The sequence below is a fragment of the Necator americanus genome, chromosome II (genome assembly GCF_031761385.1).
Source record: "Necator americanus strain Aroian chromosome II, whole genome shotgun sequence".
In the NCBI taxonomy this organism is placed as follows: domain Eukaryota; kingdom Metazoa; phylum Nematoda; class Chromadorea; order Rhabditida; family Ancylostomatidae; genus Necator; species Necator americanus.
The window spans coordinates 26,113,151-26,133,230 of NC_087372.1; the positions used below are offsets into that span (position 1 = coordinate 26,113,151).

Genomic DNA, 20,080 nt, shown 5'->3' on the forward strand with positions numbered 1-20,080 from the left:
ATGAGAGGCCGCCTTGGGAAGTTTGCTGTTCTTCTCGTTCAATTCTTCCTGTTCTTAATTCAGAAGCTTCTCGGAAATGACAAGTGAGTGGCTTCTTCAGTAACACTTTGTGGCAGACGCAATATTTCGCTGTGGTCGTCCCCAGTTCTACCGAAAAAAGTAAATCAGAATATTGGACCTCAAATATGTTTCTCTTAGCAATAAGAATTTCCGAAGTAATACAATTTTACTGAAACCATTTTCTGGAGGTTTCTTTGTTTTCTCAGCGCAGCTAAATTCTGCGATAACCACATCATACAGCCACAACTTTACGAAAAGGTACGCTTCAGATGGCCTTCTTCGCAATGGCTGTCTCTCTTTAGCTGATTCATTTACTCAGGTCTTGGTGCACAGCTTTTTCACTCTTGAATTCGTCATTCAAATAACATTAAACTAAGAAAAGAGAGGCAAAAAAGAAGAAAAGAAGAAGGAGAAAGAGAAGAATTAAGAGGGAACTAGGCAATGACAAATGAGAAAGAGCAACCATATCCAATTGAGATCTGATGTTAGGCTGGTGTACCCTTGACAAGAATCCTGATTTCTGCTTAGCCTTCATTTCTGTCCCTGTTTTCCTCAAAGTGTGGTGTGGTCACATATGCATTCTTCGTCACATCATGATAACAGCAAATGCTTTAGTATCATCATGTCTGGAATCTGAACTTCCAGACTATCAGAAACATAAGCAATACTTCGATGAAACTACGGAGTTCTTCGAATGATTTGACGACTTGGAATAAAATAGTTCAGACCAAGAACCTAATATATTTCGTCTCCCTTTCACAAGTGTTCCTACGGTTGCTTGAAAACAATTATTTTAACAAATTCTGGAATATTTTTCCAGCACGTGCTGATATGAAATTATCAAACATTATGAACGTGCTGGTGAAGATAGTAATCTTATATCATATCAATTGAGCAGTTTATTTGAGAGGTTGTCTGGTCACGTATGTACTGTACACATCTTATACATCATTTTCGAGAATAGGAGTAGTAAAATAAAAAATAAATAAAAATAATAACAAAAAATATGTGAGGGAAATACAGATGAGCAAATCTGTAGAAGCGCAAATTTAGAAGCGAGCTGTGGTGGTGCTGCTGCCGAATTCGCTGTAACCAAAAGACGCTCCACTTTGAATCTTGGCCTAACGACTGCAAGTATTTGATTGACAAGTTCAATGACAATCTTAGCTATTGCTTGACATTGATATTGTCAGTCAGATATACGTTTTTCCAGACAGACATTTTTCAACTTCTCCAATTACTCCTCGAGTATTTGCACGTGTATAGAGCTAGCACATTTCATAAGTAGTACATACTGACGTCTCTAGATTTCTGGCTCTTGCGCAACAGTAGCACTCTTACACCGTTGGATTCTCTCTTCCTACTCCAGCAGAGCAGTCTGAAACCGGATCTATACCACTGCACACATCTCGCTTGAACTTGTATCTCTATATATGTTCGAATAAATTTGCGCCTCTGCCTCCCTCTAAAAACGACCCATGTGTGTTGCATTTTGCACCCGTAGCGCTGCGCCCTAAAAGGGCCCTTACCTCTACTCTCGTGTATCTTTCCATCATTTGCTATACAGAGTTTTCTGAAATATACGCCCATGCTTACAACTTCTTAAAAGATAGCTAGCAGATTACGTGATGGACTGATGAAAAAAAAACACTTTTCTTTATCACGACGTTTTTTTTTTCATCAGTCCATCAGTATATATATATATATATCCCTGGGACCTCTTTGCTTCGCTATTCAGCTTCTGGGAAGGGACGGACGGAAAGACAAAATCGATGACGATTACGTTCGGCAGTAAAACATACTCAGGACTGTATGAGGAAAGCGAAGAGTTTCAAAACCACCAAAAAACGCTTATCTCCGGAAACTTGATAGAGCTGATACATTCATATGTATCAAGTGTATGAGGATTATATAGTATGATACTTCAGCGTGGAGCTGCACAAGCTCCGGACAACCAAGAATTTACGTCTGAGCTCGCAATTCTTTGCAGAAAAGTGATCGAAGAAGAACTCGGAGGAAAGCAGCAATATTTGCTGAGGCAGCAGAAGCGGGCAAAAGCACTCGCTATGCCCGTCGAGACTTCGCCAATCACTTAGACGAAAATGGCCACTTTGCGGAACCCAGACGAAACAACTATAGCATCAAGAAAGTGGATAGGGAAGGTCATTCAACTCTCCTACTCAGATCTTTTCGACAGCCACGTCCACTTGCCTCCTGACCACTTGTGGAAAGTTAAAATGTCACACAGGAAATCGCAGATGTCCTAGCTTTGAAGTTCGACAAGACATCATCTCTGTGAAGAATAGTGCTTCACCCTTTCCCAGCAGGATCAGAACTGATCATCGGAAGAATTTTGCACCAGATCTCATCAACACTCTGGCTACACTCTTTTTACAAGTTACCTTCCGGAATACAACCCTAAATATTAGAAGACCAGCAAATCGTGTTATTGTACAAGAAGGGGGATTCACATGGCATCGGCAGCTATCACCCAATCTGGTTACTGTCTGTTATCTACGAGCTCTTCAAAAGAGTAATTCTCATTGGGATTGAAAATACGGTAGATGAAGGGCAGCCAGGCGAGCAAAAGGTTCACTCATAGAAATATCCCGAGGATGCAAGATGCCACTGTCAGAGTACAAGATGTCTGTTTCACTTTCATTGATTTGAAGAAAACATTTGAATCAGTTGAGGCGGAAGCGTGTAAGCCTTAAACATCATTAAATCCCTGCGTGACACATAAAGACATTTTTTTGTGATTCACGTGAAGCAACTTCACCAAAAAAAAAATCCCACTTTAGAATAATGTCACAATCAACGTGTTGAATGCATTCGACACGGTAATGCACCCTCACCAAAAATATCCAACGACACTCTCGGGAACGCAATGTGAGGTTTGGAAGGGGATAACGTGGAAGCGAAAGTAATTGGCAGCAGTTACTCCGTCTGCATTTGATTGATGACATCGTTTTCGATGAGCATAGTTCAGGTATAACGAATGCTGGTCGTATTTGATGAAATGTGCAAAAAGATTAGTCTCCGGCTGAATTTGCGAATAACAATGTCAATGAGGAACGGATGCATCCCTAAGGTTCATTCATGCTTAGCGGAATGAATATATCCGAATACACTAGCTATATTTATCTGGGTCAGAAAATGAACATGAAGAACTTCTTGACATACAGCGTATATGAGTATCGGGGATGCAGTGATGAGGACTAAGAACATTCAACCCCGTGTTCTTCTTCAATTCACTTCTTCATCACAACTGGTGTTCCTACTTTTTCCTGAGCTTCGGAAATTCGGGCGTTTCACTAGCAGTAGGAAAATGCGATAGTCATGTAACGCTCAAAAGTGATGCTAAGAGTACTCCGCTTCACGCAACGAAAGGATTTGAAGTACATACCTGCGTCAATCGAAAATCAGGGACGCTCCCAAATGTGCCAATGAATGTAAAAATTAGGTGGGCCGCATAGTGCATTTCAACAGCAATTTGTTGGACAAGAGCTTTGATCGACTGGATACCACGAAATATTAAACGTGTCGCAGGAAGGGTCAAACTCAATGCTCAAACTTCTTCACGAAGTTATCAGAAAATATGTGATGCGCACCTCCGATAAATCGTGCAAAAACGGAACCTCCAACCGCTACACTACTCCCGTCCCAGATAATAAGTAATAGATAATAAAAACGTGGTTAAGTCGCACGGATTTAAAGTGAGAAATGGCTGACAAAACCTTGTTCTCACTGTTCTTCACTACATTCTCATTACTTGATCAAGAGTTAAGAAAGAGAATAAAGATAAAAGTGAAGTCAGCGTGATTAGCGTTCCCATTTTGTTTCTCTCCTTCTATAATATTTAACAAATAACTCATTGCGTACAACAAACTATTTTATTGTCTTTTTTTTTTTTTTTTTTTTTTTTAAAAAACTCCTGATCAGTTCGTAGCAAGTTTTGAATTGAAAGCGCCATTTGTCCGTTCCGCCTAGTTATTGTTCATTAATATAGTACTAGGTTTACGTTTGCCGTTCAGCTAAGGCCCGATGTAATCAACAAATGGTGAAATGCGCGTTTTTTCAGAGTTGAGATATTTGGAGTTCGAGTGAACAAGGAACCAGCAGAAGTTATCAGAAATACTGAAGTTTTCTTCACTGTTTTTGGGACAAATCTTCCTTCAGACAGCTACTTTCTATCAACAACTGATCGATGTGAAGTAAGACCAATAACGTACAGTAAAATTTTAGTGCCTTATTTCAAGAATAGTACTCTGAGTAGAGCTCCTACTTTTCTGTTTGAAAAAGAAATGTTGGTGTTCGCTGAATTAACGAACGAGCCATTATCTTTAACAACAACTATCTGATTTCTGTTTGAGATTCAGCTCAATGTAGACTTCTGAAAAAAATTTTAGAACTAAATTGTCTCAATAGAGAGCTTAAGTCCGTGAAAAAAGAATACATCTTAACGTGGAAGGGTGATCCGCGCTTGCTGGAAACACTTTAAAAAGTGACCCAAAAACGTGTCTCAGCGGTTTTGACACCAGTTCGGAGTAGAAGTTTGTTGATGCTACTACTGCCTATATCTATCTTCTTTCCCTGTGCAACTAAGTGTCGGCCCTTCGGTACTTCGTTTGGAGGTTTGCCATCCTAAAACCGTTCTTAATCTCACTTCAAAATACACCTGCTTCTTGATGGTCAGTGTTCATTTGATTACCGCTCTATGTTCTTAGGGAAAGAATGAGAAACAAGGAACAAGAAAGTGAACACCATGTTGTTTGATAACAACCGCGTATTGGAAATAAAAACTATGAGTTACTTATCATGTGGCGCTTCATAATTTTGATAGTTGCGGACGACATCGGCCTAAACAGTTGATACAACCTTTTTGTAGTAGGCGATAGAAGGTTAGATCTTTTTTTTCTAGTTGTCTTCGAATTTATTTTTGTTTACTTTCTCCTTAAAGTAGCAAGAAAACATCTCAGATTCTTGCTTTTTTGTCGTCCTCCCAGGACTCCAAAGGGTTAGTCCATACTGTGATCTAAAACATGCAGTTCATTCTTTCATTGATTGCATATCATGTTTTGATAAAGTTCTCATTCCCTCACAATAACACATGGGTTTTTTCCAGTTCACCTCAAAGTGCTGTGTCTAGAGAGTATCTTTCGGCAGAAAAGCCTCCCACAAAGACGATGCTTCTGTTCATTTCATTTGCAGCTCGACGACGAACTCAAACATCTTGACCTTGATTTGCTATTGTCAGCAGACTGAAAGGTGGCTTTGTTTATACACAATCTTCATTTATTCCTCCCAATCTATTTCGCCCCCTTCAAAATAATCAGCCTCTAACAAATGGCACTTATACCAACATTTTTCCCAATCCTCAAAACAGCTGCATTTCCGAAAAGTGTTTCGCGGCACAATCTGACAACATTGTTTATCAAAATACATGTTCTCCGAATTGCATGCATCGAGGAGCTGTAAACCGTCTGGATTCCGATTTCGGTCATAACGTACGAAGAGCTACATGCAGAGACCTGTCCAAAAAGCACTACCACCTCACCCGATATACAACACGCCAGGTGTCGTGCCCCGAGTCCGCTCCGAGAATGAGCAGCGGGCATCGGTGGGGGACCCAGGGCCGACTGCACGGATCCGGAGGGGCCCTACGCTAGGCTAGCCACCAGAAGGTGGCCTCGCCCCTCCGAACCCTGCGGGCTCGATCCGAGGGTCCCTTCCCCCCTGCCCCGACTCCCCCTTTGGGGGGCCTCAGGGCTGCCCCCTTGACCCCACGCCCCAATATATTTTCTAGGATGCAATGCGGTTAAAAGGGTTTTACGAATTGGGTTTATCCTTAAGACATCAATACACGACACGGCACGCACAAATATACACGACGTAAGGTGGATCAATCGAGGGGCCAGTCATGGCTAGATGGTTGAGTGGTTCTCGACGGCAGATGGTTTAGGGTTGCGGTTCAGACCCCGCAGGCAGCCAGTCAGGGAAAGGGTTGTTGCGGTGGTGTGGTGCGGCTATCTAAGGAGGCGGAATACGACACAATGCAACACGACACCACGATAATGCGGATAAGAGACTGGACCGAGATCGGGTTAGTGGCGAGAGAGAAATGGAGCTGGAACTGGAACCCCGACTGCTCGGTGCCAGCCCTTATATATGGCGGCCGCGTGGGAACGCTACCGTACTACATTGCCATTGGCAATGTTTCCCACGCGGCGCGCGAGAACTGCGGCCGGCTGGAAAGGTCGTGCCGGGCACTACACCAGGCTACAGTGCTGTAAGAATTAATTTTGGTCGCACACTTCATTACTGTTGTGTCTCAATTCCCGTTCCTGTTCTTTCTATTCAGACCTTATTTAGGCATCTGGCTTCCATGCACGCTGAGTGTGTACCATGCACATAAACTATTAATTTCTATATTTAACTTTAATATTTATAATTACATAATACATTACCTTACTATTTCTCTTAGGAATTTTTCCACTACTTCTCAAACCTGTACCTTTTCTGCATTTGGTACTCCGATTATTCGTATGTATTCCGACGTAATACCTCTGCTTATCTGTTTTTTATAAGTGGCCAATTTTGTTTATTTATGTATTTCATTGTATTTTTATGATCCTAATTTTCCTAGTCAAAACCCTCTTTCTATATCTATATTCTATACCGATTACAGTTGAGTATTCTGAAATATTAGTACGAAACATCTAAGTAGAGGTAATTATGACACATCTCATAAGTAATTCGCACATGGATATAAATTAGATATTATCATTAGATATACAAACAAACAATTTTTTCAAATTAAAAGACAACTTTTAACAAGCTTGAAACACCAAACAAAGAGTCAAATAAAAGTACTTTTTGAAAAACACATAAAATTAACATGTGACCCAAAATTATTTTAGGTATTTCCATTAGGTACGATGATAGATACTACGGTATATCCATATAAGACTACGATGTTCCTACTCGCACTGAAACTTTAATTTTTTTGACTGAAAACGCTGGTGAAGCCGGGTTTCTCGTTTTCTTATTACGGGGATTCAGATGCAATCCTATTACTGTTCATTCAATCAGCTATGATTGCCATAACTCCTACTAAAAATAGGGGTTAGCACTGATGAGTAATGCAAGCGGCAAATGGCATGAGAAGTTAGTTTTTCGTGACCCCGGCATTAGTCGTTCCGTTAGAAACAAAACAAGAAGTGCCAATCTCTGGTAGCAAACCTACTAAGCCTCAGGGATACCTCTCTCTCATTGTGGGCAGGACCACCCGAACGTTTAAATGTAGGTCAAGAACCACTTCTCTAAACTCTTGAAACTACTACAACTGTTTTAAGCTCACAAAAAGCAAAGTAAGAGCCAGTCAAGATACCTTTAATAAAAATTAATAACAAATAATAACATTAATAACCATTAATAGGACACCAATAATATAGATGCTCTATATCTAAACTAATTTACGTCAGTAATAAAATTGTTTCGAGTGTGGCTAACTATATAATAGGTGCTTATAAAGCTCTTCACACTAATTGTTATACAAAAAAAATGTAACGTATTGTATCACTTGTCATGATAACACAATGATATATCTAGTATGCAGTTCGTACGTGGATATTACCGAAAGATCTATTTTAAAAACTTAAAGAGCATACCAATTACATAAATAATTTTAAAAAAGTATACTGCGAAATATGGACATAACCACAGCCGCGGAAAAAGTTTTATAGTTTCAGAGAGTATGGTAGAAAACTTTAGTGAAACAATAATTTTAGAAAAAGAACTTTTCGTGACTAAACTATTAGTGACACCATTCTCTTTCAGTTTAAAAAGAATTAAATAGATAGATATGGCAATATTTCGAACACAAGCAATTCTTTGTTGAGTCGTGGAAAACATCCTTATTTTTCACTGAAATTAATTGAAGAGGGAAATAATCGAGGAAATTGAAGAAATAAGACTAGTAGCAATCATAAGGCTACAGCTGATAGCTTTCTAAAATATATTACTGAAACTGAACATATCCTATTTATATTTTGTGCTAATTTCCAGATCTTTGATTTAGCTGCGCAACTGAGTATCACAATTCTAAAATACGATTTTGGACTCCTTCTTTTATTTCTTATTTCTCCTGTCTTTTTCATTCTTTGCTTTCGGTCACTTTCATTTATTTAATTTGGTTTATACTACTATTTTTTGTATTACCTCCCCTTCCCTACCGAGGAAATCAAGGGAGGCTAATCTAAAGTGAAATAAAGTTGTCGAGGTAGAGGCGAAGCATCCGCTTGTTCAATTTTAGCCCGTATGCCTTTTCCTTGAGAAGTTTTGATATGGTTATGGTCTCACCTCTGGATCAAACACTGACCTGACAGAGTTCCCTACTTAGAAACAGAACGTGGCGTGTTATCCAGAGACCACAAAGAAGTGGTGGATGGAATCTTCTTGTGATTAAAAAGGCTCACGATGTCTAATAGATCGAATGCTCCTGCAATCGAAACACAAACTTGATACGTTTTCCACAGAATATGGATAAGTAGGAAGCATGAGCCTTTTTTACAGAGTTCTAACAACGTTTATTAAGTAATTACCACACTGGAGGAGCACATTTTTTTGTATATTCTGAGTTTTCGAAATTATACGACTGAACAGAACTGCTCCGAGAACCTTCTCGTCTGTTATTTTAAGAAAAGGGTGGCTAACCCCGCGCAGACTTGTTTGGTATTGGTTTAAGAGCAGAAAAAGTCACTAACAGCAAAACACTGCTTTACATATAAACAGATGAACTGGATGGAAGAGATTGAGAAATGTGTAGTAGCTCTGCATTCATAACAATTTGAATTCTTTTGCTTCATGGTAAGGAATGTATAAAAGTTGACGCTTGTAAGCTCAAAAACATAAGAACAACGGTTCTGCTTAAAAGCAGCGTATCACAAATTCACGTAATACGGAAACCTCAAAGGAAACGTTGATCACGGAAACGAGCTCATCTTGCCCAAAAACACAAACAAAAACATGTAACAAAAGCGGCTCGGAAACCGCTTTAGCTCCTACGAAGTACATCAGAATGTTCCTGGTTATACACGCTTCAGTCCCGTCAGCAGCCTGTTCATTGGCTTTACTTGAATAGGAGGCTGAGGAGATCTCATTTGTTTTCGACTGCTCGCACGAGGGCCGTCCACAAGACTGATGCGTTGCGTAGGAAAGCCGCTTCTTCTTATTGCCGTTTCTACGACGGTTAAGTCAAGAGAAGTGCCGCTTCGATCCTTCCCGTAATTTTTTTTCAGAAATCTTGTCATTAAATATTAAATAATAGAATTGCATAGGAGATTATGTTTTCCAGTCAAGTCACTTACCCCGTATTAAAGAATGAGCACTCAGAAAAGAATGAGCAATAAGCGCTCGAGGACTTCTTGCTTTGTCATCTATGCTTAAAGAAATCACTCCACGAATCTGAGGTGGTACGGATTTCAGGTGGAGTATTCGCATACGGGATCGTAGAATGAAGAGAAAGGGGTGATTCCGTCCATTCCTTCCTAATTGCCGTAGAAAACTACCCGGAAGATACGGCTTCAGGCGTTCTGGCGCACTATTTTCTGCAAGGAGCTCGATTGGAGCGCGCCAGCCTTGTGCGCGCGCCGCATCTTCCGCCCGTTTTTTACGGGAATTAGGCAGAAATGGACGAAACCACTCCTTCTCCATAATCTACTATACCGTATACGAATAATCCACCTGAAATCCGCAGCACCTCAAATTCGAGGGGTGATGCCTTTAAGTCAACAACATTGTGGCTACCAGTTACTAATCAAAGATTTGTTTTAGGATTCGGACAGTAGTGATATTCTTGACAAAGTGATTATTCGTTTGAGGACTGACGCAGTTTTCAAAAAGTTTGTTCAACATTTCCTCAGGCTGTAGTTCAACAATGACATCGCTTTTGTATTTCCAACGCAGTGCTGTTCGTCTCCATGCAACCCAGGGAGTGCCATTCTCGGACAAGCATCCGGCTTTTCAACTGTGCAATAAGGGTTCTGCTACTCTAAATAAAGCTGTAGGCGCTCTTTCATTATTTATGTTTTGAAAACAAAAAACAATATCATATTTGTGGACAATAAAGCATCTAATGGCAATATGAACAGCATAATATAGTACAGCATAAACAACAGAATAATATTTCTAGCTGCTGCAAGTAACTGCTCCGCGGAGCGATAGCATCGCCACTACTTGGATAATCTTGCTCGTCTGTGCTATCACACTTATTATTTCTGCATACTGCTCTGGGGCAAATTTTGCCTACATGAGAATGAGTATCAATGATATGGCACTCATTATGGACAACGGTGACGAGCCACACAAAGTACGTATTGTATTATTTCAACCTTATTCAAGTGATAGTGTGTTCTTCGTATCCCTGGATCAAATCTCGCATAGAAACTCAAAGCAATCAGATCATACAAGTCAGTGACAAGCAAATACACATCAAAATAGTTTGCTGTTGTTTACGCAAAGAGTTATTTGTCGTACTGTTCCAAAAACTATTCTACAATTAGAAAACGGAGAGAAACAAAATGAAAGGAGTGAAATCTGGCCACAATAATCAACGCTGACCTCATTCTTTGTCTTCCTTGTGCTTTCAACTTGAAGCAAATTGCAGTGAACAATATCAGTGGTAAACACCGAACACTTTCACCACAACAAGGCGAGCAATGATGAACTACTAACATTTCTTAAGCGGATGCGCAAGCTTGGACCGACTATTTCCGAACATACGACAACTTAAAGGATAAAGGATAATGTTTCTCGTGTTAATAAATCCGCTTGGGATGCGCCCCCACGTTCACTTCAATTCAGAATCGTTTGAGGTTTACGACGTGTAACTGGCCTATACAATGACTTGTGGTGACTAGCCGATGTGTCAAGTCAGTGTTTTTATCCTCCCGGAGAAATTTGGTACCAATTTATCGACGCCGGAGAGATGAAAGGCTTGTTGAGCACTAGGGCGGATTCGAACCTCCGATCGATCGTGCATCAAGTGGGACCTCTAACCGATACACTACACCCGCCCCATGCAAGAACTTATATAAATGAAATAAGTACATGAACAAACAAAAGAAAAGACCACAGAATCAAAAGGGAAAAGGAAGACAGTGTGTGGTTAATCTGCAGAAGTGAGGCGAGCACTCTTCACGAGTGCTAGTAGCTACCTGAACCTGACCAAACTCATAAACCGCAACAAAACAGTGGCACTGTAATAAACTGGGACGGAGATGATGAATGACTTCATGCCAGTGCTCAGTAGAGTTTTAGAAAAGATCTCAACACAGTCTACAACAATCAGAAAACTAGTAAAGCTGAGCTGTTGTACAAAAGGATGTACTTCAGTAGCTTTTTCGGAATTGCCTACTGTTGCTTTCATTCCACATAAACTCCTCAGACGAGTCGTCATAGGAATAATTGAAACCTTAGATTAGTGACGGTCATGCGAACAAAACCGTTCGGAAAGAATTTACGCAGAGAATCTTTGAGAAATCATGTACAAGATCACGTACGGCATCATTATCGACAAATAGGGAGGGGATCGGCGGGGTGTAGTAGTTATTTATTATTATTAATATTCAGAGAAATTATTATTATTCAGAGAAAAGTGCTGGCGATTTGTTTTCATCAAGAGTTTCTTCAACGGAAGTATGATTTTCTGCTGTTTCTGAACTGCGCAAAACCAGCTGGGCAAATTCTTTCTGACAGGGATGAATTACACCATCACTGGCACAGGCAATACGTCGTTTGTGCGATTTTGACATTTGACGTTTCCACTTAGCTTTTTGCTACAGACAGATAATTTTCAATGAACTGTTCATCAATGAAGGACATCTCCATAATAATAACAATTCATAGAATTGTTCGTGAGTACAATCCATAGAATTGTTTCATAGACAGCATATTCTTGTTGTGTGTAGGGCGAAACATTAACAGAAGAGTAGAAGTTTGCCTTTCCTCGAACCTCGGAATAATCACTGCAACTTGTCGCTTATGAATGTGAAGCAAGAGCCAACATTGTTAGTGCTCTTTACTGCGGGTAATGTTCGGCTCTGTCGCTTTTGCCGAAGTCTGTGAAAGACGGAACATTTCTGTAAATCCAACATATTGTCCAACAGTGAATGGAACGATGATCTCGAAAACTTAGTAACAAGAACATAGCAGTTCACTTTCTTTCCGCACGTCCTTGTGAAATCAAAGAATCAGTCATTGGAAACATGTTTAAGATTTCGTATAGGTGACATTTGATGCTTAGTTCGGTTAGATCGGGCTAGTTTGATAAGGTGTAGTCTTGAGGACCAGGCGAAAGTTGTGGAGGTACCTTCCACAATATCAAGGAGCAGTTACCTCACAACAGAACGCACGATCAATTCTGACTAACTCCAAACGGTGTAATATTTCCATTCGGTAAGAAAAGTGACTGCATGGTTTTTGGTGTGAGAATTCGAATAATGTTTTCCTTGCAAGGGGAAGGCAGAAGTTGAATTTTCCTTGCCACCATATGTCACGATTTGGGATAAAAATCCGAATTTACTAATTTGGAAGCAAGTGCAAGAAAGATGAAATATATGAGTTCCATACAAAATAACATGAATTACAAAATTCTCATGACTCGTAGAACTGTGCTCAGCGATCTTTTACGCATTTTTTTTTTGAACATTGAGGGGAGCGATTTACCTCACCATACTGAGATCTGACTTCGTCTCGGATATAAGCTTGGTTTTTGCAGACTCACGCCCGAAAAATTTTTAAGTATAGAAAACAATCTAACTGGCTCATTTGCACAATGGCCGTGACGAATATTCTCGTAAACACAATTTTTACCATCGCAGTTAGTTGGCTACTAGAAGAGGTATGTATGAGTTGTTTACGATAGCATTGTCAGTTAAATTTGTACTAACGTCATTATCAAATCAGTGATGAAGAAAATTTCAGCACAAGTATGGCTCCGTCCTCAAATATATTGTGCCGACGATTATGATTGTGCTTCTGGCAGAAATTTTACCACAGGTCACTCTTTTTTGTGTAAGATTGTTCTCTAGCCAAACAAAAATCAACATATCCTTCAGTGAAAATTAGATATTCATTAAAGATTCGTGTCTCTATTGGATAAGGGGGTGAAAGAACTACCAACAGTAACCTACAATTATGGATGTTACTTGGGGAACGTGTGAACAAGATGTAAACGAATGGGCAATAAATAAGGGAGACTTACACTTGTTCACAGACTTGTTTACAAGAAATTACACCGTAAAACTATCCCACAAAAGAAAACACGCTGAGAAACAAGAATCCTACTCAAAAAAAAACTCATCAAACCCTTTGTTTTGCCGAACTACCACGCTACCGGAACCACCAACGCTTCCACTACGATCTGTCGTAGAAATAAAAACAACTGATTTGAATGGAGTTTTTCCTTCAAATTCCTTGCTTTTCTGAACAGGCAGGTAGGTATAGGACTTACGTGGATTTTTGTACTTTTTTATGCATCATCTAGACTATTACTAAACATAAATAGCCTTCACCAAGACCGTCTGACTTTACATTTCTGATTTTATTGGTGTGACCGAACGTGTCATACAGCTGTTCTGCCGCCTGAAATGTTCTGAAGCTGTTCTGAAATGCCTGTATCTTGCGTTACGATGCGCGTTCCTGATTACCTTCTTACTGCTACGAGTCATAAGTTCCATCGTTAGGGAGACAGGGACGCACAAATCTGCTCTACACTTTTCCTCGACTTTCGCTTTCACTCTTGAGCTGTCCCTCTATCCTACATATTTGCGGAGAAATCTCGACATCCGAAGTCTACGATACGTTCCCTTCAAAGTACATCTTCATTCTAACTCAGCACCAACCACTGTTAGTTTTTCCATGTCGAAAACACCTCCGGGTTTGTCAATATGCATTCAGTATAGTCTGAGACCACTATGAACATCAAATGCAAAACACCTGAAAAAATAACAATAGAGAATTTTTCGAAAAAGATGAGAATAATTTAAAAGCAATGCAGTGAAGGGATTTCTTCAAGACTTGCAAACCAAATTTTCAAACCTTGGAGACGAGAAATGTGGAATTGTGAGGGGTTTTCTTGCTCGCCAAAGATACGGATAGATTTAACTTACCACGCCACGCCGTCTAGTTGTCGACCAAGACTGAAGGATACACTTTATTTACAGTAAAGGTATATACAGTATTGCCAGTACCAGATCACTGCTTGTTGGTATTCTTTATTGATGCTGTGCGGGTATTGCGATGCTTGTTGCCTTGTTGGTCGTCGAATGAGAAGGCTGCTCGCACGGTTGTGGGACATATATTTTATACTCAGGCGAGCGATACGGTTGCGTCGGCTAATGTCAGCATCAAGCTTTCTGTAATAGATTTGTTTTGTGGATAAGTATTATATGCAAAGAACAACTAAATTACTCATGTGTTTTTCCAACCGTATTATTGATCTTTCATAACGCAGCTATAAGAAATTCATTTGAGGTAAAACCGCTTCTCAAGTGAAAAGTAAATAAAATTGTTCAGAAGGCAATTGTGGAGCTTTCCACTGACGTATCTGCATAGCTGTAGAAGAAATCGTTCACTAATTCATAAATTCTTATTCGAGAAATCTCTAAAGCAGTTCTTGGATGGACACTGATATACGTGCACAAATACATTCATCTAGCACTAATTTACAGTCAGTATGCAACCGCTCCGGACTAAAACTTGCTGCGAAAACAAGGCACATAACGCTAATTCTGTTCGTCGTTTGTGCTCCTGTGGCTTGGCCGCTGAGCAAAATCATTGACTGGGTTTTAGGCAGAGAGGTAGGATTCCTACTTCTTATTCAAATTTCCTTTCCGGAAATAAGAGATACCATGTTGTTCCCTTATCATTTCGTCTACAGTAGCGATTTCAGGTGCGCGAAATTTTTTCGGAAGAAAAGCTTAAAACTCTTATTAAAGTTCAGTCTAAAAAAATGGAAGTAGCAGCACAAGGAGGTGAATCTCGTGTTACACATAAAAAACTAGTTGCGCTCAGCACTCTGTTGCAGATATCCTAGCGAGGATTGCAGACTTCCCCAAAAAGACCGTACAAGAGATGATGACGCCTATGGAGGACGCGTTTGTGCTTAGCGACTGTAATAAGCTAGACCTAAAGGTATAACATATGGATACTTTACGGTTTCACTAGTCACGAGCCTCGAGGCGGCAAAGCTTTCTGTGGCTAAGATCTCTCTACCAGTGAACAGGACCCTTATCGTAGTTCACAAACATCACGAAGTCTCAGGAGTTCAACGGAGAAGGAAGCAATGAGGGAGAATTCAGAAGCACTCAAAGCTATCAGTCAGCACGACATCTGCAAAAAGGCGCGCTACAAAACGATTTGCACAAAATTTAGTTGCAGAACAAGTGCAAAAAAGTAAACGTACGTATGATGCTAGAACAGTGTAGTCCTTTATGCAAAACTGTTAATTTCTGGTTCAAAAGCAGCATTTAACTTTTACTTTTTAGTTTTCCTCACTGAGAGTCCTCAGTTTATTTCATCAGACAAACTTTAACAAACGTCGTGGGTACTGACGGATTTAACTGCTACTGAAATTTCAAATTCCTGGATTTGTTTGTCTCCACCCCGATATTTGTGAACCACGTCTCATCTCCTACCTACATATTCGTGGAGAGAATCAGGCCTCGACATCGACTATTTTCACAAACATTGCTTCTAACTATTGGATCATCCCATAATAGTGTCAGCAGAGATAATTCGTGCACCATTCGTTGCACTTTGGCTTGTCGCTGAAACTCGTACATTTCCCCGTGTTCTGAATAAATAGTCAAGTCGCATTTTTAACTACGACCAATGAATGGAGGATCTTTTTCTTAAGCTTACATGCTTCTCGCTTTAATTCAACCTCTAACTCTAGTGATATGAAATGGGCACAGTTGCGATTAGAACATGCATTTTCTGCTAATTTCACTTTCTTCTTACGATACTCCAACGCTGGTATTTCAGCTCCTGGTGGCTATATTGGAGAAAGGATACACAAGAATTCCGGTATATGCCGACAAGAAAAAATCAAATATTAGCGCAGTTCTGAATGTAAAGGTAGGAAGCGATAAAATTCTTTCTCACCTTAATTTTATCATACACCACAAAGATAATTTTATTTGAAAGATGACAGAAATAACGAAGCTTTATTTAATTTCGATTAAAACGTTATTTCGTCTATGAGTCACAATAACTTGTGGTCCTTCCAAGAACAGAGAATGCTGAAGAGAGAAATGCAAGCAAAAAATCCAATAACAGTCCCTAGCATTCCTAAAACAGATAGGCCCCCTTGACACGGAAAACAGCTTCACCGTATTTTCAACAATGATCCCAGATCTTTTACCAGTGCCGCTAACCACAAATCTCTGTGGAACTTCTGCGGAGTCGAGGCTTTGTGCTCGAAAAGTGCGGAAAGGAAATATTATACACGGATGAAACTTTAGCAAAGCTAAAACTCACTCAGATGTTCACTATTTGTGAACTAGTTTGCGAGCGTTTTCCTCAGCGAACAGGGTATCATCGGACTGCCGATTACCTTCCTAGGCTCTAAAATCGTTGATTGTGACGAGAGAACTGAAAGCGACTCATTCTATTATTGATTTTGAAAAAATGCTGATAGTCAATTCCTCAACGCCGTAGGGCTAGTAGATAATAGGCATTAGAATTTCAAACACTGGAGTCGATTATGCAACATGCTATGAAATACGGTACCATCGTTCTTAGGTTTCTGAAATTTCTAAGATGTGTAATGATGAAATTTGGTCTCAGACTAAGAATAATGCTTACATAGATTTTCGACACAATCCATTTCGTGTACAATAGATCCAACGTAATTCCCAAGCATGTCTTTGAGTGGTTTGCAACTCTGTGATGATGAGCAGAGCACGAAGGAACATCTTTAGGCTGGGAGCACCAAAAATAGTTGATAACAAGGCGCGATCATCTTTAATTCTGCTATCGGGGACGACAAGACCCTTCCCAGACATTTTTTAGCACAATTAGGAGTTGAGTGTTTCCGTGCTCATACCTATCATCCACACTATTACCCTATCTTTTCGTGGAAGGGTTGTAACATGTTAGTTTCATAATATGCCGCCTTTAAATTGCAGTAGGTCAGGATTATTAGCAATATTTATTTACATCCAACATTTCGACGTCGTCGCATTCGTAAGGTCTGGAAAAGGAAACTCACAGTGGTTATTGCGATGATCATTAAGGATCTTGCCACAATGACAATTGATCAGAACTGGACAGTGAGAGACGTCATTAGCCGGGTTGATCCTGTTCGTTCACAGGTTTGAGAAATGATTGCTACTCTTCATTCGACACCCATATTTTAACCCCGCGCAAACGGATGTGTTCTAGATGCGCTTCGTTTTGGCATCGCAGAAAGGCGAGTCAGTTATGCAGGAGATGATGAAAGGTACTTCTAACACTTGGCTGGAACTAAATTTTCCTTGCTGCTACTACATATGTGTAGGTGAGCACCACCTCTGTGGAGTGATTCGTTTCGCCTACACGAGGTATAAAGTGATTGGAATCATCACATTCGAAGACGTTATCGAAGAGGTCTTCGGAGACATAGAAGTAATTTCGCATTTCCCTTCTTTCCTAGCCACTGCCTATGAACGCATTTTGTTCATTACTGCATTGCATTAAGGATGATTCTGACAAAATGTGGAATAGTCGCCGAGCTGGAATACACAAGGATCAGCAAACATTGGAATGGTTTCGCCAGACGGAGACCGAAAGAGGCAATGGCCTCAATGTTAACGCTATGTTGAAGCTGATTCAGGTTACTCTACACCCTTTCGAAGAGGCCATTTTAAACGGATAGAAAGGAGTTGTAACACCAATGCATACCTGATAATGTAGCTTGTTGAATATCACGATCATGATATATAGTAACGGGCTTATTTTGTCACGTGTGTGTGTGTGTCTGTCTGTCACGAAATTCGAAAAGGGGGGTGCGATGGGTCCACCGGCGTCGGGTTGGCGCTCCGGCGCCATATAGCTATAATATGGGGTGAGATGGGTCCCGCGGCATCGAAATGGTGCGCAATAACTTCGTGTACATGTCGCAAAAAGTAAATGGGATGTTTCATAGCTGTGGCCACTGGACGCGTTGCTTTTCACCTTTATGACCCCTCCGTGTGCATATTATCTTCTTTGTTCGCCTCAAGTTGGTAGCATGCCTTCCTCAGAAAGTGGAAACATTCATGCAAACGGCTGCTTAAATAGTAGCGAGCAGTTTACGTGATCTGACGTAGAACGTCATCTTTATCAGTATGATAACGTCTTTCACGTCATTTCGTGCTAAAACATCATTCATTGATAACTTTTGGAGGGAAACAGGAGGAAAAACCAAATTTCGAGTACTACTTTCAAATTGGGTCTACATTATATTAGTATCGACGGAGTGTTTGAAGCTGAAGTTTGAATATTCTCCAAATGTAGAAGTGACGCAGTTAGAAAGAAAACTAAGAAGTATTTTGTTTTTATTTATAATAAAAAAAAAGATGAAGGAAGATTGTTAGAGATACACAAGTCTAATTTCACAGGAAAGGGCATTAATATTGATTTTCGTTTGTCAGTGAAAGTTAGCGAAGGGAATACCACAGAAAGTCTGAAGTCCGGCTTTAGCCGGACGACCAGACTTTCTGTAAAAAGAACAATACAAATTCACAAAACTACTCTTACTTTACAAACTTCGGCACATCAGTTTGTTTTGATATCATCCCTTTCAAATCATGGTTAGTTGAGGTGCGTTTTTGTTTCTTTCTCGTTTTTTTTTCACATGTTCAAATCTAGAAACCTGCTGAGAACACAGTTGTGAATGTTTTGAATGTCACGATTCCTAACAGTAGTGAACTAAGAGTTTTTTTTCTTCAGAATACTGCTAACAGAACTGTGAAGGAGTCTATTTAAACGGCGCCAGGGATTTATTTGCAAGTAACGTCAGTGCACCGCAGGACTTAAACGTTGATGTTTTCAAATGAATCAGTGAAAGCTGGCTGATTATCTGCATTACAATTATTGATAAATTAATTGACCAATTACAATCTGCCGAACTTGTTTCAAAACAAGAATCCGTTTTATTCTAATGTTCCATTTGCTTCGTTTTACAGCCTACAATAGGCGTGAGTTACAAACGAATTTCTGGAAGGGAGGTGAGCACCTCTCAGCTCTTCCAGAAATTCGCGAAAGGAGCATTGCAGCGACTGGGAAGAGGGGAGGGGAGCACCGGATCTCTCAACGCGGTGTTTTTATCCTCTTAAAGAAATCTGGTCCTAATTCTTCGACCCTAGAGGGATGAAGAACTCGATTAGCACTAGTGCGGTTTCAACTATCGATCGTTTAGTCACAGTTGAACTTCTTACCGACTGTGCTACACCTGCCTTAACCGAAATATTACAGACCATTTTCGCTGCCTGCCCACAGTTTGCAACTCTTGGATATGACATACTTCGAATGAAAGAGCTGCTGAATATTCAGAAGCTTAGGTTTTCTGAGGAAAATGAGGTCGTCCAGTCTAATGAACGAAGGTTTGCTTCCTGTATTTTTTTTTACCTATTTCATCACCCTTACCAAGCTATGTTTCTTTCCAGGGTGCTAATATTTTTCAGTGGATCCATATCGGTCCACACCAGAAAGAAGACGATATACCGACTTGATCCAAGTCGTGCCGATTTTCGGCCATATATTTTTGGGACATGGCTAGTCAGGAGATTGCTAAAGGCAATTTTATTATTTCGGAGTTCACTGCTGTACGAATCTAATAATAAACGATGAACTTTTAGGAACGTCTCTATTCCCTATCCTGTCTCGGAGAACCTTTAGAACGCAGAACGAGGCCGAATTCTGCAGAAGTACTATGTTTTACACGCGTAGGATATTATGAAGTAAGGTCGACCAATCGCGAGATTATTTCGCTTGA

General features: G+C 40.1%; 1 protein-coding gene across 5 annotated transcripts in view; it reads left to right on the forward strand.

The window, feature by feature from the left end:
• RB195_019512 (uncharacterized protein) overlaps positions 1–20,080 on the forward strand; it is a gene marked incomplete at both ends in the record, with an annotated part of 25,462 nt that continues 5,382 nt past the window's right edge. For 3 of the 5 annotated variants that reach the window (XM_064187394.1, XM_064187391.1, XM_064187390.1), the window contains 18 exons: positions 1–83; positions 4,142–4,274; positions 9,895–9,962; positions 10,027–10,123; positions 10,253–10,429; positions 12,839–12,961; positions 13,045–13,119; positions 14,793–14,921; positions 15,014–15,095; positions 15,149–15,255; positions 16,108–16,200; positions 17,361–17,438; positions 17,509–17,566; positions 17,624–17,730; positions 17,804–17,938; positions 19,561–19,688; positions 19,752–19,881; positions 19,944–20,045. In XM_064187394.1, the coding sequence (XP_064043271.1) occupies positions 1–83; positions 4,142–4,274; positions 9,895–9,962; positions 10,027–10,123; positions 10,253–10,429; positions 12,839–12,961; positions 13,045–13,119; positions 14,793–14,921; positions 15,014–15,095; positions 15,149–15,255; positions 16,108–16,200; positions 17,361–17,438; positions 17,509–17,566; positions 17,624–17,730; positions 17,804–17,938; positions 19,561–19,688; positions 19,752–19,881; positions 19,944–20,045 (1,905 nt within the window). The remainder of the gene's footprint in view (positions 84–4,141; positions 4,275–9,894; positions 9,963–10,026; positions 10,124–10,252; positions 10,430–12,838; positions 12,962–13,044; positions 13,120–14,792; positions 14,922–15,013; positions 15,096–15,148; positions 15,256–16,107; positions 16,201–17,360; positions 17,439–17,508; positions 17,567–17,623; positions 17,731–17,803; positions 17,939–19,560; positions 19,689–19,751; positions 19,882–19,943; positions 20,046–20,080) is intronic. The other 2 variants (XM_064187392.1, XM_064187393.1) reach the window with 2 other exon arrangements.